The sequence below is a fragment of the Falco peregrinus genome, chromosome Z (genome assembly GCF_023634155.1).
Source record: "Falco peregrinus isolate bFalPer1 chromosome Z, bFalPer1.pri, whole genome shotgun sequence".
In the NCBI taxonomy this organism is placed as follows: Eukaryota; Metazoa; Chordata; class Aves; order Falconiformes; family Falconidae; genus Falco; species Falco peregrinus.
This window is the reverse complement of record NC_073739.1, coordinates 45,016,334-45,033,409: the sequence shown is the minus strand read 5'-3', so window position 1 is coordinate 45,033,409 and position 17,076 is coordinate 45,016,334. Positions and strand designations below refer to the sequence as shown.

The window sequence follows — 17,076 nt, the reverse complement described above, 5'->3', positions numbered from 1 at the left end:
AACACAAAACAGCAAAAGCATGCTGCTGAGCTGCAGGCACAGAGTATATGGCTACTGCTCCATCACCAGAATAAGTAACGCTGCTGCTCAAGTAACAGCCAGATATTGGAGATGACACCTTCTGTCACTTACAAATAGTGTTTTAAATGTCCATGCTTTTCATAAAGCAGTTGACTGGGAAGTACTCATTTCAATGCACAGCAACTTGTATCATCATGTCAAAATCACCTCACTGACTTTGAAATAGCTACAGCATTTTATGCACAAAGGGTCTGTAGAGTGAGGAAATGTGCTGATACTATTGGGAAAAAGGCTCAGGTCACACAACAACCAGTCTCCAAATTTTTCTAGATACCAGAGAGTTAAAAATATACATATTCCTGAGGGCTTTGTGTTTCTAGCCTAAGGTGAGGAGCTAGGTTGTGGTTTTGTTTCTGTTAGTTTTTCTGTTTCTTTATGACTATTCCTAATCTAATAAAGCAACCCAGCTGTCCTATCAACCCCCTCTTTGCCTTTATTCTTGTACTATCACAGCTACAAGATCAGAACTGTTGTACTAGAACGGTAAGGCAGTAACTCCAACACATTGAAAATGGTATGCTGACCCTAATTTTTCTACTAGATCACTTAAAACAGACCCCTCCTACCTGACCTCACATAATTTCTTTTTTTAATTGCTATTATCAGATGCCAGTGTATTATGAACCATTCTACCACCTGACAGAAAAACCTAAACCACTTACTTTCTTATGAACTAATTTTGCTTCTTTCCAACTTTTTGCTGGAACCGTTACATATATCTGGAGAATATAGCAAGCCAAAGCCACAGCTGTTAATGAAGCTGGTGATAAATCAATCCAGAGTCTCTCCTTCCCATGTTGAGCAACCACAACAACACAAACTATCAGGAAGATCAAGAGATTGAGTGCAGAAATTAAGACTGGAGAAGATGATGATGATTTATAGATATAGATATAAAATATGCTGTCATATATGCGACAGGATGACAACAGTTCACCATAAATTTAAAAATGGATTCTTGGGTGACAATGAGGAAGATGAGCTTTAATAGCATGCAAGTCAGTAACTTAGAGAACTCCTAATTTATAGATCTTCCACTCTGCTGCCTTTGTTACAAAATTACTGCAGTATATTTAGTTATTTCCTGGCTTGATGAGCTCAAGATTTTATCCAATACATATTGTGGGAGGGGCATGGTTTCTAAAAACATGTTTTTTCTCAAGCTTTATGTAAATACTTAGTAGGTTTCTAAGCAGCACTCTAGATGCATACTGCTTAAGAGACTACATTTCTGTCCACTGTGCAGAAAGCAAATCCTTTCCCTAATATGTATCTGTGTGCATTGTAATTAATGCAAACACCTACTCAAACTGTGCATGCACACACCTATTGAGAACCACGCCAATCACTACCAAAACACACAGAGATAAACAAGATGGGTGTATTCATCTACATGGTTAATGTCACTGGGATGGGGTGCCAGTAGTTTACTACTATGGAAATATAGTTGTAAAGCAATTCATAATACAATAGGCTTTATACCCAGATTTTCTTTGTTGATATTATCTGGTACACCTGTGCTCCTCAAAGCCAGTACGTTTTTCCTCAAAACTCTGTACGTTTTTCCTCAAAACCCTATAGCATGTTTCCCAGTGAAACTGCATCTATAAGGCACTGTTAAAGGTTTATGGTTATGACGTTCTTCCAAGTACCTCCAAATGTATTCATTGTTTGTCCATCAAAATAGCAAATGTATTCATTATTTGTATGAAAAATATCTGCAATATTTTATAGGTCATCAGCCCCCAGTTAATCCTAAGCCTGGTGGTCATTAAGCATCATTTAATCACACAAATTTTGGATTTATTGTGAAGTGAAATATAGTCTATAAGTACACTGGCAAAAAGGACTTTTGTCTTTTTAACCACCTTCTTGGGCTACAAGGAACTGAAATAAGCAGAGAGAATTTACAATAGAAATTTTCCATTTATCTTTTAAATGGTTCAGCACTTTCAAGCTATGCCAAAGCAAATAGCACTCAGTGGGTAATTTAACTTAAAGGGACAAAATGTAACTTTGTACCATTACAAAAATACATTGTACTACAGAAAAGGAGGCTCTTTACAACCCCTTGCTGTGAAAGAACAAATTCTTTGCACAAAACCACCATGATAGCGCTATTATTTGTTGTCAGTGTGACCAGGTGGCTAAGAGAGCAGATTGAGTCTTAGAATAGTTTAAATTTCCAATAATAAATAGCTCTAGACCTGTTAATTACTTGGTTTTACAAGGGAATTAAATGTGAGAAAGACTGATTTTTATGGTGTAATTCCTTAGTGGATTCTATTTTTTTTTTTTTTTTTTTTTTAATGTTAGACACTCCTAAAGACCTCAGAATTCTTCGGTAAATTTGAAGGACTTCTGTGGACTCCACTTTGGATTTTAATCTTTTAATTATTGCACTTCCAGTAAGAAAGAGGAATTCAAAATAATGTGACAGATAAAAAGGACAAAATAAGGACCTATATTTATCGAAAGCAATATAATAACAAGGTACATTGGAAAGGCACATCTGGTCTGTCACTTCAACTCAAGTTCTTATCTGGAAGAGCTTTCCAGGGAAAAGCAAGGAAGAAACAAAAAGAATGAAAAATTTGTGATATCCTGCTCTCCTACGCTTGTTTAGATTAATATTGTGCTTTATTACTGTTATTGGTTTTTATAACCTGACTCCTATCAAATTTCTAAGGCTTAATCCAAGGTACACCTGTGCAGCCTTAGATCTCTACAAGAAAGGGATGTAGCAAACATTTTGGTTATGGGCTCTCAAATTAACTCCATTATTTTACAAAAACTTTTGTATATATAATAATCCTGAATCATTACAAACCAAAACGAACACAGAAAACAAACAAAAAAAGAATCTCAAAAAAACCCTAATAAGCATTTACATTTAAAAAGCCTGTTACTTAAAATAATTTGGTCTACATTACCACAACTAAGACAGGAACAAAACTACACTTCCAAAAAACAAAGAGCTCTGAATTCTTCTGAAATGCCAAACCTTTTCAGAGGCTCTTTGGTTTAGGCATAACATTTCAACCATGTTTTGAATTTATCACCTGCAGAAGAGAAGCAGTACTGGTATCTTCTTTCCTTCCAGAAAAGCAGTGCTTTTGGCAGGATTCAAACGGCAGCTCGGATGAGAAGCCTGCTCCTACAAGACAGCAGGAAGTTTGCATGATTTCACGCTGTACAGGTAGGGTGAAAATCTCCATGTTTTACAACATAGCAGATAAATGCCTTGAAGGGGTCTTCTTAAGAGAACAACTAACTGACTGATAACAGAAGGACATGGTATGAGGAAGAGAATCGTGAGGAAGACTTTTTTTTTTTTTTTAATTGCATTTTAAAAAAAGTGGTCAAGGATGCCCAAAGCTGGAGACCTACAGAGCCGTATCAATTTTACATTGTTATCAATTAGAACTGCCTACTGAGAGTGCACAGGGAGACCAAGAAGAATCATAATCTTTATAAAAAGGCCATGTGTCCAGTAACTACTGACTCAGAGGGAACTGCTCGTTAGTCACCGACACCACTGGAGAAAGTCCGTAGAAAACAGTACAACCAAGGAAACCAATAATAAATGCACACAGATCACAGCATGAAAGGATCTGAAATACAATTTTATGGATTTATTGTGTCTATGTCTTTTACACTGTCCTCAAAAAGCTAGCAAAATTCAACTCCACAGCTATTCAAATCCACAAATCCCCATCCCACTAAGCCAATGCTGCACGTCTCTATCCTCTTGCCTTCTCCAGCCACCACACTGAGAAAGACGTCCTGAAGGAAACAAATATATTTAAAACCTAAAAATGTTTCACAAGCTTTTCTCATCTCAAGGCCTTTTTGTGTTTCATTCTTTACTCACCATGCTTTCTTTGCTGCTCTCATCTATCCATGAAGTTTCCAAGCTCTAAGCTCTTCCTTAGTTAGCTGTATTTTTTTTCCTTATAGGTAATTCTCTCATTACTCTCTCACTCATAACGCTCCTTCAAAATGATCTTGTAAATTCACATCTCCTGCAGTTTTACCACCCACTCACCTCTCATAATCCAGTAATGTGTATTCAATGGGAAGTGTAGGCTACTAGTGGGTTTTAGCCTTTCTCTTTCCAACAGAGTGTATGTACATAGGGAAAATTTTCCTCTTCTGTGATTCTTATTCTTTCTTAATTTTGATAGAAAGGAATTAAAAAAAATTACACTGTAGGTGTTATCATCTAAGTGCCTTGAGGCCCAGACTCTTTCCCCCACAGGCTAGTCCCTAAATCAGACTATGTTTTTGCAGTACACCATGCAATTGCCTCCAGGTCTTGTGGGACCATTACATGACTTCTGGCTAAGGACTTGGGCTAGAATTTCAAACCAAAGAAAGCAATGAAACTATTAAAAACTCAACGGTATAAGTTACCACAGAAGCATTTCAAATGGATTTTGAGACATTTGGTCATCTCACGACAAACGACAGGAATTCAAAAAGTAAGAATTTGCATTATATACACAGGGAAGGGAGGGAGGGGTACATTTCTTTCAGCAGAACATGGCTCCTAATGCAGTTTTTTCATCTACCCTCAACCTAAAAAAAACATGCAAGTGTGGTTTCAAGTCTAAATTTTAAGGAATAACCAAACATGCAACCTGATATGTTCTGAGGATTCAAAGGGACTGCTGAATAGAAAGACTAAGAAGTTTTTTCCACTCTTTTTTTTTTTTTCTTTGTTTTCTCATTGGTAGGTATATGCCAATACCAAAGATGCTAGGGTTAGGACCTGGGGTTTACAAGCACATTTCAAGTGTTGAATCAAATTAATAAAAAATATTGTAATAGCAGTACCACCTTTTCAAGATCATACAGACGGATATATAAGCTATCACTTCTGCAATCAAACAACAGATGACTGAAGATTCTGGCTGGACATGCATATTTGCAATGAACTAGATAAATTTACAGATATTAAGATCCAAAATTAATAGTTGAAATCATATGCACAGGTCACTTCTGCTGTCTTTCCAAGTACCATATGTTCCTACTCTTATTGGCTGTTTCCTACTACCCAGAACTATGTAGGGAGCTGCTCAATACATGTCTAAAAACTGATTTTAACAAATCTCCCGAGACATCATTGATCGCAATCCAAATGGAAGATTTTTCCCTAGGAAAATACATAATGTACAGTAGGCAGCAATTACAACTTTTTTTCCCCTTTGTCCCTTTTCAGAATAGGTTTAAGCAGGAGGCAGACATCCTTAACCAACAAAACAACACACGTATTTTCCCTTTGCATTACTTTGTGGGTTTATATTATACATTCAATTGATTAATAAAAAGGGAAGTGTTACTTTATTGTTCCTCATTTACATTACCTACTCGACATCCACATAAGGACTTGTCTTTTCTGTGTTGAAGTTCTACATTCCTCTAACCACCATTATGTTAAACTGTTCTTCCTCAGTACTTCTCTTGAGTTCCTCCATCCCGGCTCCCTGCATGTGCCACGACCAAAATCCCCAAACAGTTATTTTGCTGTACCTTTTCTTCTCTTTCTTGTCTTTAACATAATCTTCAATTCCAAATTTTCTTTTTTTTCCTGGTTCTTATGCAAAAACCAAATTCACTCACCTAGGTTCTCATCATTAGGAAACAAAAATGCCCAATACAAATCCTACTGTATTCATTGATTGAATTGTGACTTCCTCTTTTGAATCTTAGCACTATGGAAGAAGCAAACCAACTGCAAACTTAAGAACATATAAAAGATACTAAGCACTTGGCTTAGTATCTGAGCCACAAACAGGAAGCCAGTATTAGTTCCCAACCATTATAGATCAAGATCGAGATCATTATTAAGACAGTAACTGCCATTGTTATTTGTTTTTAAAGCTCCAACCCATTTAAAAACCAAGAGAGCCCACAAAACGACCCAAATGTTCTTCTGGACAAGTAGATAACGGAAGATTTCCAACTGTCACACTAGCAAGTACAGTCTTTTGCTTACTAGTGAGCTGGTGGTTTGGGTTGGGTTTTTTTTACGTCCCTCTTCTCTCTTCAGAAAATACAAGCATGTGTGGAAAAAAGGTTATCCCTCTAGATAAAGTATATTCATTACAAAAGACATCTGAAGGCATTAGGGTATTTTTAAATTGTTTTAATTCCAGAAGTAAACTAGTAGAAAATCTAGATACTTGGAAGTTATAATGCTGAGTGTCAAAGAAAAGCCCTGAACAACACAGGTGCTTGAGGATTTCCCTTTCCTAAATCTGTACCTCCAGTCTGGGCACTCTGTTGTTAGAAGCATTTCTGACAGATACCAGCCTACACTGAAGAATCCACTACATGTGATATAAAGCAACCCTTACGATATATACCACCAGAATATGTTACATTCTTCCTTGATGTAAGGTCTACATATAATCAGCCAAGAGAAGTATGAAACAAACTTTTTCCCCAGAGGCCAGAGCCAAAATAATGTGTTTTAAGATACAGGTTTAAGTCTCCTTCAGCAGCAGACAAATGTTCGACCTGCCCTACTTGAACATTTAACAGCTGAAGCAGAACACAGGAGAAGAACACAACTTCTTCCATCTGAATCCTAAAAGAAACAAGCAGGTTTAGAATGTCTTGAAAGAAAGCATATATAGACAAACTGATTCACAGGTTCCATGCTATGAATTCTAACACTCCCATAAGTTCTGACTAAACCACCTAAGTCCCCAGACTGAGGCCAGTTTTCAGACACACTGGGAAGGTTGAACAACATCTCATTATTTTTTCCTGTCAGTCTAGCTTTTTAGGCAGTCACCCCTAAAAAGCTTTGTGTAAGACTGAGACAACTAACTTTGCTAGTTGTGGCAAAGAAAAGGAAACCTGTGACAAGGATAACTTTGTCCATTACAATTCCTTTATTAATGGTACAGTGCAGCCACATCAACTGGAATAAATACAGTTATTTGTAAGTAATACAAAAATATAACCCTTCATAAAGTTTATATTGTGCTAGGAATTAGGCATTGAGCTTTAAGAATCAATACATGACATTTTCTCTTAAATAATGTGGACAGGTACGCTCAGCAATTTTCTCCAATTTGAAGACAAACAAATGAAGAGCAGTTTATTAGTTCAGTGTATCCATACATCACACCTCAGCTAAGATTTGAGAGCAAACTTAAGAGTTTTTTCCAAGTTTTCCTTTTGCCACTGTCCTCTATTGCACAGTGGTTCTATAGCCAAACAGTGAATTGAATTTCTGATAGTAGCATTTACTAGCAGATGCAGAAAAGCATTACTCAGACAACCAGCTTAAGGCACCATGGCTTCCACAACAGACACATGAAATTACTGGCAAAAAATTTTATAGGTGGCTGAGTGTTTAGCTACAGTACTATGAAGAACAACAATCTATTCTTCAAATATATTCTTGACAATATATTCAGTTGACAAGTGTAGCGTTTATTCTTAAAAAAAAATAGTAAAATATAAGATTTTGACATTACTGCAATCCCAAGAATGCCTCAAATCTTTGAAAAAAAAAAAAAATTCCCCCTTCATCCCCCAATGCAAAAAAATCCAACTGTCAGTCCTGCAAGACAATGCTTTTACAGACTTTTTAGAAGTAGTTTCCAACACGTTATATAGCAAAAGTTCACTCAATTAGTTTGTTCTCTTTTAAAAGAAAAGTATATCTAAATGCTGAAAACTGCCCTGCCCTTCCCCTCCCCAGCCCCTCAATTCTGTCTTGTGTCTCCTGCTATCAACAGCACTGGCAAACAATTCATTTAAATTAAATCAAGTTTCTCCTGAAGTCCTAAAGAGCAAACATAAATCCTTGATTTGCTCAAGACCTCCTTCCTAATAACGTCTGATGATACTGCCTGACAGTTAATACGAAGTGGAACTAACATCTTGATAGCACTTGCCACAAAGACCCAAACTACCTTGTTAAAATTCCCTTAAACCCTAGAGTGAAAAGCAGGATTTGAATAGGATAGGACAAGGACTAAATTCATAAAATTGCACTACAGAAATTGTGCGTTCCAAATTATGCATGGTAATTCAGACACAGAGCTACAGTTGAGACATACCCACAGAAAATGTTCCCAGCCACATCACAAGCCAACATCAAAAGATGACAAACATGACAAAGTCATTGCAGCTTACCTAGTTCCACTCACTGAGTAGGAGACAGAAAAAATTTAAGAGAAAAAAAAAAGTAGATGTGGAATCACACATACTATAGGAATTATTTAATTTATCAGTTCTAACAATATCCCCTCCATTTATTTCCCTACATTTTAGAGTAGTCCTGGCTGCACTTACTTGTAATAAATAACCAATACCCACTATAGTGTTGCTACGTTAATCTGCAAAGGATTTCATTTGGCCAAAGCCCTAGCTCTTACCTGCATGTGGTGCAGGGAGTCAATGAGGTTTTTCTGTGCCTTACAGTAACACCAATCTTCAAGTCAGCCATTTTGTTGCCAGTGTAGTGAACAACCCCAAGGTTCTCCCCATTTTCCTATGATAAATGCCAGCAGCACATAAAATGCTAAGTTGTCTTCCATTACCTCTTTTGCCTTAATGCCCAATGAACAGAAATCTTGTTATGCTGCTTCTGCATCTTTTGTGCCGGAACCTTTAAAGTTTGTCAACTTCCATACTGTCATCCATTTCCTGAATTTCAGCGAAACACTTCCTCAGAAGTAAACTATGCAGATCGTGTGGTGTCATATATATAGAAATATATATACTGTTTCTTATATGTGACATAACTCAGATTCCAGTAACTTAATGAGCAACAGCAATTTCCTCCATTTCAAACAAACTTAACATAAATAATCTGAATTAAAGGAACACCTTCAACCATGACAGCTGTGTAAGCATATAAAAAATAACAACTATAAAGAACAAATCTTGCTGTTGTTACCTAATCATTGCCTTCCTGCACTACAGGCAGGTCCTGACTCAATGAATAGCAACATTTTCTCACATACAGCTAAGATCTAGATCTGAGAATGACACAAAACTGGGAAAAAAGGTTGGAATAACATTCTGTATGTTAAAAAAAGACATTCTTCAGTTAAGTGAACTACCCATATCTTAGGGTCAGAGAAGGTCCTGCTCCACATGTGTCCAGATCCCTGAACAACACGTAACTTCAGGATACAGTTTATCTGTAAGAACCTAAACCAGCCTTCTACTTCTACTGCATGGCTGGGTTAATGATGAATTAATACAAGAAAACTGAAGTCACCTTGCATGATTGGTTTTAACCTCAGTTAGCTAAACAGACACATGACACCAGAGTACCTGCAAAAGCAGTGCAAATATAAAAGCTTCATGACAAGGGAGATAAAAAACAGAGCAAAATACAAGCAGCATGGGTTTCCTCAGTGGTTGTTCACTATTTTGTGTTCTGGCAGATTAAAGAAGTTATCTTCTTTGAGTTTAAGATGTTCTGGTAAATCTAGCTGTCTTTTTGCTTCTTCAATGTCTTCTTGAATTGCTGAAATGAGCGCCTCTGAAAAAAAAAATAAGAATAGGGGTATTTAAAAGCTGGTTTAAATTCTGAACACACAATAGCAAGTGAAAATAAGGTATACCACAGAATATCAGACAACAGTCCCAGAAGTAGAATATAATTATTACCATGAGGTTTGAAAGGCAAAATTCTTTGGTTTTAAGATGCCTTTTGGTTTTTGATTAGTTTTGTTTTTTAAACATGCCAGAGTTGCACTTTTCACCATTATAAGCACTACCCTCTCCTTGTTCCAAAAGACATTTTAGCACTTCTTTTCAATTCTAACAGAGCTGCATTTAAAAAAGTAATCAACAAACAAAACTGATGCTTTTATAACAAGCATGTGATTTAAAATTACTCGTCAGAGAAGTGACACAACAGTACAATTTTTTAGTCTGACACATTGGAGAATGTGGGGGTTTGTTTCTGGCATTTTTAATTAAACCAACTTGTACATTTAGCTTATGGAAACATTTTACTGAAATTTCAAAGTTTAAGAGATAAAATACCTCTTTATGGAAAGAGACAGTGCAGACAGTATTTGCATGAATAAGACAAATAAGATACTAGCTTGAGGGAGAGCTGCAGTACTGACCTAAGGAATCAAAGTTTTTTTCCGGTCGAATATATCCAATTATGACTATACTAAGAATTTCTCCGTAAAAGTCTTCTTTGAAGGTATGGATAATGTGTGTTTCCTAAAGGAAGAGAAATAAATATAATGAACCTGGAGTTTATTTCCCTCACTGTAAGGATGTAGAGCTAATATCCCCAATTCAAATTTTCCCCAACACACACCAATAAAAAGGAGATCTATCTTAGCATGTTTAATGCAAGATTTAAAAGCTAAAGCTTTTGATTATGTTAGGAAGGAGAGCTGTACTTTGCACAGAATTTAAGAACTACTCACTGAAGAGTATTCTGATAGCCAAAAAAAAAGACAAGACATATATTACTCGGGAGAAATGTTTCACCACTTCTCAGAGTTGAGATTTCCAAGGCAGCAAATCACAAAGTTTAATGTTTCATCACTAAGTTGATGCATCCAAATAGCTACGAAGATTTTGATTGAAACAGTTGGCTTAAGGACAACTTTTACAAGCAGCCTATGTGGGACACTGAATGATAAAGTTCAAGGAGTGAATTCAAGAATAAGTGCTTTACGCCCAAAACCATTTTATGTACACTTCCCTCTCCAACACAGGCCCACCCATAGCACATAACAACAGAGATATCAGATGGAAAGCTTCTGACTACTTGCTCAGAGAAGTTATTTGCAAAAATTTTAAAAGGTACACTTTTGCATTAGGACAAGCACATTACAGAGCCTTCAAACAATCGGAACCTTAGAAGCAGAGATTCATGCCCAAATAAAAGTGTTTTAAACAATTAAAGCAGAGCTCAAAAAGACTCAGAAAAAACACCAGCACCTGTTAACAAGAAAAACTCAGTTGTCACAGCTCAGGATGTTAACTCAGCTCCTCCATCTTACTATGTACCTTCAAATATTTATTCTGTATATCAAGCCACAGCACCTCATGTACAGATTCCATCATTTAAGAGAAGAATTATCAGGAAACCATTACAAATGAAGATGCCCCAACATCTCTTGTTTGAAATATAGATAGCTGACAGAGAACAATATATTAGTATATTCCAGCTCATGCTAGGGCTCTTATAACTAGTAAATTCAATGCATCTATCAAGTTTAGTTAGCCATCAACACCATAAGCAACCACCATTTCAGAAATACTGTTGAATTTTTGTTTTGGAAGTATTTAATTAATGATGGAATAGAAAGAAGATAAACTTTATTCACCTACAGCTGCATACTCTCTGGACACTGAGAGTATTTCCTTTTCTGAATATGAACATATGATATAGAAACCAAATACATTTCTAAGCACAAACAGAATTTGATCTCATTTATGGATCAAGTTCTGCTTATCTTATTCAAACTCAACACCTGACTCATTTATTATAATGAAAATCCCACACAAAGCAAAATTCTTACCACTGATTTCTTAATATTCTTATAGAAAGGATTCCATCCTATGCTCAAAACCATTTTATGCACATCTCCATTTCCAACACAGGCCCATCCATAGTATATACCAGTAGAGATATCAGACGGAAAGCTTTCAACTACTTGGTCAGAAAAGTTAGCTGCAAAAATTTTAGAAAGTGTAAAGCGTGAGTGACTTTATGTAAGTCAAGGGCATAACAGAATCTTAAAACAGTTAAAAGACAGGCTCTGCCTACATACTACTTACATACATAACACTGATGGTAAGAACCATGCAACGTGCCAAAGTATAAAATATAAACCAGCTTCACAAAATTCAGTTCCTGTGATAATACCAGCGATATCACGTCTTTTATGTTATATTTTATAGTTGTATTTTATATTTTTATATAGTTATATTTTATAGTTATACACAATCTCTTCTATGGCAATAATTAACAAACATGTAATATATCCAGTAAGAATGCATTTCACTCTTAGGATAATTATCACAGCTTTAATATGGTGAAAGATGAAAGGGTGGGGGAAAATCAAGTCTCTTCTGCACTATAAAATAGCATCTCAGAACTATTTACTTGTTAGTAAAATAATTACTTATGAAATACAGTATGTAGAAATAAATGAGACTATGATTAAGTCATCTGACAATTTTGTACAAGTTGCCTTTCAGAGGCACCTCAACAAAAAATTCCCTCCCCTATTCCCTGATACCAATACACCATTATCACACTGTCGTCACAAATCCAGCACCTCAAGGCTGGTCTTGCAAAGTTTCCTTGTCTCCCAGGAGTGGTGCTGCACGTTGACTTCACTGCCTGTTTAAGACAGGCTAAAATTCAGTTTGATTACACATCTACCTGTATCTAGACAACTGAAACAGAGACGAGCAACAGGAAATTCTGGTTTTTTGCAGGCCAAGTCCACCTGCTCTTTTTTTTAACCTCTGCATTGCTCCCCTTGACCTTCCCTCCTTACAGCTATTCCCAGTGCCTACACTCCCTCTCTTGTTCTCATCTGAGGTTTATGAGAACGGGTATTTTCCAAGCTTCCGCTGGGCAACAGCGTGCATATGATCACATATCTACATCCTGTACATCATTGCGACGATGGTTACATGATTAAACGAACTAAAACCAAGACTGAAAGCAACCAGTTTAACATAAGGGGGGAGGAGGGGGGGGGGGGGGGGCGGGGAGTGGGGTGGTAATAACACGGAAGAGAGTACAAGACTCTGCAAGAAAAAACGTCAGAAAAACTAACACGGTACAAGCCAAGCCTATTCACAGAGAGTGAAGCAATTGTGCAGGAGGGCTGGGCGTCGCCGGCGGCCACCCGAAGGCTGGCGCCGCACCGCGCCGCGCCCCCCCCGCAGCCCCGTCCCGCCGGAGCCGCCCGGCCCCCCCGCTCACATGGCCGGAGAAGTTCAGGCCGCTGAACGCCCCGGGCCCGGTGGCCTCAGGCACCCGGTACGGAGCTCTGGCTCTGCGCAGGGGGCCGCAGCTCCCGGCTCCGCCGCGGCGAACGCCTCGCCGCTGGTCTTCAACGGGAGCTGTCACCCTCGCTCCGCCGGGGGAAGCGGCGGTAACGTCCCGGCACCGGCGCCGCGCACCCCTCTCCCCGCTCACCGGTGGGGATGCCCAGCTCCTTGGAGCCTCTGCCGAAGCCCTTCACCACCTCTCCGCGGCAGAAGTAGGGCAGGTGCTTCATGGCGGCCGGCAGACAAAGGCGGCCGGCCGCCACCACCTCCTCGCCCGACGCTCCCCGTAGCCACACCCCCCCGGCTCGCCGCGCTCGCCGCCGACTTGCTCTAGGCGCTACCAAAAAGAGGGGAGGAATCACGCGGACCGTTACCGTTTGCAATCGACGCCACTTTCTGACAGGCACCTGCCTCCCCCCCCACAATGGACTTAACCACACTGCCTCACCCACCCCACGCACGGGGGCGGGGGGAGGCCTGCGGATGCGCGGGGCTTGGTCGCGGTCGCTCAGCCGCGCTCGCGGCCGGAGGGGGAGGCCTGCCCGGCGGGGGAGGGGGCTGCCGCCCGCGGCTCTGCCCGGCGGGGGAGGGGGCTGCCGCCCGCGGCTCTGCCGCAGGGCAGCGCCTGGGCCCGGCTGGCAGAGGGCGCTGGTGCGGCGGCAGGCTCCCCGCCGGCTGGGCCGAGGCGGGCGGGCACACCGCGCTGGGTGTTGTTGACAGACCCCCATGCCCCGTCCCCCCGTGTCACAGGCCGGCCGCGCGCTCTCGGGCCACCCGGAGGGTGGCGGCGCCCGCCGCCCGCGGGCTGCGGTAGGCGAGGCGGGGGCAGGCCGCTGGCGGGGCGTACGGCTGCCCCTGGAGAGCACAGGCCCGCGGGGCGCGCAGCGGGTTGCTCGTTCTGGGAGCTCAGCCGAGGGGTGTCTGCGGGCAGGGTCGGGCGGCAGCGCTCAGGGCGGGCCGCGGTCGGTTTCCAAGCGCACGGGGTGTCCTTCACTGCCGGCGACAGTCGGCGGTCATGCAATGGGAACAGCAGCAGCCGCGCAGGGTGACTGGCAGTTGCACCATCTTGGCCCTCTCACTTGAAAAGCTACATCTTGGGCCCTGTGGCTGTGCATAGATATAACAATCGTTTCTGCCTTAGTAACTCGGGTTTTGCCTTTTCTTTCAGAAAAGGTAAAATGCTTCAGAGCACAGCAGACATTTGGGAAATGTCTGAGAACAGATCTTTTTGTTACATGATACCAGCGAGCTGTAGCTGTTGTTGTTTTTTTTTACTCACTTATGATTTGTCATCATGTTCACATCTCCTTTCCTGCCATTAGCGCTGGTAGGGCAAGAATTTTCTTTGGGGAAAAAAATGTCAAGCCAGAAATGCTCACCCTGCGTTCACTCTATACTTCAAAGAAAGTGAATGGTAACTCTGTATTTCCCTTCCTTCACTTCCTGTTTCCAGGTGCCTTAAACGTTGTAGTTGTGTTGACAGATCTCATTAGCACCGTCTTTTCTATGGCCCTGATCTGGCTCAAATGAGTTTACATAAATTCAAAGTAATATTACTAAGTCTGAAAAACTTCCCTTAATCTCTCTAAAGTACAGAGCAGACAGCCTGCCAGCAGACAGTATGTATCAGTGGCATATATGCCATTTGAGTTCTGGGGTCTCATTCAGCACTGCTATGCTGTACGTAAGCATATTTGTGTATAAACACATATGTTTGACGTGTTTACACGTATGTTTCTATGTCTAGAAATACCGCCAAAGTCCTGGAAGTGAATTTCCAGTCTTTCCCCCTTTCTCCTCTAGAATGCATTTTTACCAGTTTGATGTAAGCTACAACAGCAATTCAGGATTTACCTCTAATTCTTTTAGCTATTTTTTTTTTAGTGGGAAAAGCAGACTTGTGCTTATATCTAATTGTGTTCCAAGTAAATAACTTCTAATGAGAACTGTCCTGAGAAAACTTATATGTCATACTATAAAACACTGAATGCTATCAGTTCATGGAAACTGGACACAAACTATTTTATATAAGAAGGCCACAAGTATTTTTTAAAGTGGTTCTCAAACTTGCCCTCTTCTTTTTTATTTTTCTCTTACCTGATTCCCCACCATCCTTTTCATGCTAACATTTAAATTCATTACTTCAGTTTGACTATCTTTGACTGACTTAGAGAATCCTTATATGTGTAGCTGTAGATAAACAACAGTGGTGGAAGTATATATGTAAGAAGGAAAAGTGGAAGAGAAGGATGTCCTAAGTATGCTACTACTGCGTATATTCTGTTTTGCTGTCTCCAAGCATATAGAGAATAATGTTACAAAAAGTCTTTTCAGTAATACATCATAATGGAAGTGTCTTGGATATTAAGTCCAAATCCCAAAGCTGTTGCGTAGTTGCTTAACTAATGACAGATCATTAACAGTTGACCATGTGGCCACTAGAATTGTTTATTTCAGCTGAAGAGCAAGAAACAAAACAAAAGCAATTATATTTTACAGAATATGTTTCTTCCTGGTAGTAATGAATTATGCACTAGGTTATAATTCTTATTTAAGGAGATACATATCCATCTTTTCAGAATAAATGTTGATGTTCTTCTGATATCCACAAGATGGCAACCAATGACTTCTTTTTCAGCATGCATAGGTTTGGGTGTGAGGTTTACAACCTCAGTAACAAAGACCTCCGGAAATAGGAAGTCAGGGAAGTATTTGTTTAAGAACTACATGGTTAGGTAATTTCACAGAAGTCTAACTGATGATTTCTGTGTCATTCTGTCAAAAAGTTGTGAGTTGTGATGTTAATAATTTTTATCAGTCATCACGGTGGGTTGCAGGGATCCAGCTAAAACTTAAGCGGTCCTTAATATTGGACATGTTTTTCTTTTGCTGTTAATTGTACCTAGTTCATATTGGAGGGGGGGATCCTGAACAATTAGAATTTAGTTACGTGTACTAAAATTTAATTGAGTTAGTAGACATAACCCAAAGTGTCACCAAATTTTAGTGATGAGCGTGTTTGCTAGCATTGTCAGCCTACAGAAGAGCAGTTTTATAGTTCATGCCTGCAACGACAAAGTCTGCCACTATTACAGGCAGTGGTTCCCTGCTTGTGCTACTTTATCTACAGCTACTGTTGTTAGTGAAAAGTGTTTAAATATTTGTCTAGTGTATATATACAGCCATAAAAACCAGAATAAAGAAAACAGAGTATGTGTTACGTCATACAATCATAGAATCATGGAATTGGTGGAAGGGATCTTAAAGATCACCTAGTTACAACCCCCCTGCCATGGACAGGGACACCTTCCACCAGCCCAGGTTGCTCAAAGCCCATCCAACCTGGCCTTGAACATTTCCAGAGATGGGGCATCCACAGCTTCTCTGGGCAACATCACCACCATCACAGTAAAGAATTTCCTCCTAGTATCTAATCTAAAGCTGCCCTCTTCCAGTTTAAAGCCATTCCCCCTTGTTCTTTCACTGTGTGCCCTCATAGAAAGTCCCTCTCCAGCTTTCTGGTAGGTCCACTTCAGGTACTGCAGGGCTGCTGTAAGGTCTCCCCAGAGCCTTGTCTTCTCCAGGCTGAACAACACCAACTCTCTCAGCCTGTCTGCGTAGGAGAGGTGCTCCATCCCTCTGATCATCTTCATGGCCCTCCTCTGGACTCACTTCATCAGGTCCATGTCCTTCTTATGTTGGGGGCCCCAGACTTGACAAGAGTGGAGCAGAGGGGAGAATCACCTCCCTCGACCTGCTGGTCCCGATTTCTTTATGCAGGCATTAGTAGTACCCGTTCTTTATTGTAATCTAATGCAGTCTTGGTAGCCATCACACTAATCTGCTGTTACTTCTAGAAGAAAATACTCTTTTCAAACAGAACAAAACTTCAGACTTTAAAAAAACCACCAAATCTCTATTCCAGACTAAAAGACAGAAAAAATACTTTTAAAGCAGGTATGTTTGTTAGCT

The 17,076-nt window shown here is 39.9% G+C and overlaps 1 protein-coding gene across 1 annotated transcript; it reads right to left on the bottom strand.

Annotated features, from left to right (window-relative positions):
- Window positions 1-6,963: 6,963 nt before the first annotated feature.
- Window positions 6,964-13,400, bottom strand: RFK (riboflavin kinase). The gene is made up of 4 exons (XM_055791244.1): window positions 13,253-13,400; window positions 11,616-11,767; window positions 10,197-10,299; window positions 6,964-9,601 (listed from the first exon to the last, which is right to left on the bottom strand). Exons 1-4 carry the CDS (start codon window positions 13,332-13,334, stop codon window positions 9,471-9,473), a joined length of 468 nt encoding a protein of 155 aa, XP_055647219.1. The 5' UTR covers window positions 13,335-13,400; the 3' UTR covers window positions 6,964-9,470.
- Window positions 13,401-17,076: the final 3,676 nt, after the last annotated feature.

What these genes read in the sequence shown, in the direction of transcription:
- RFK (XM_055791244.1), bottom strand. Translation starts at nt 13,334, where the DNA reads ATGAAGCACCTGCCCTACTTCTGCCGCGGAGAGGTGGTGAAGGGCTTC. An exon ending in GGAGCTGGGCATCCCCACCG is followed by an intron (nt 11,768 to 13,252) that starts GTGAGCGGGGAG and finishes AAATTTTTGCAG; the next exon opens with CTAACTTTTCTGACCAAGTA. An exon ending in AAAAAACTTTGATTCCTTAG is followed by an intron (nt 9,602 to 10,196) that starts GTCAGTACTGCA and finishes TTTTTTTTTCAG; the next exon opens with AGGCGCTCATTTCAGCAATT.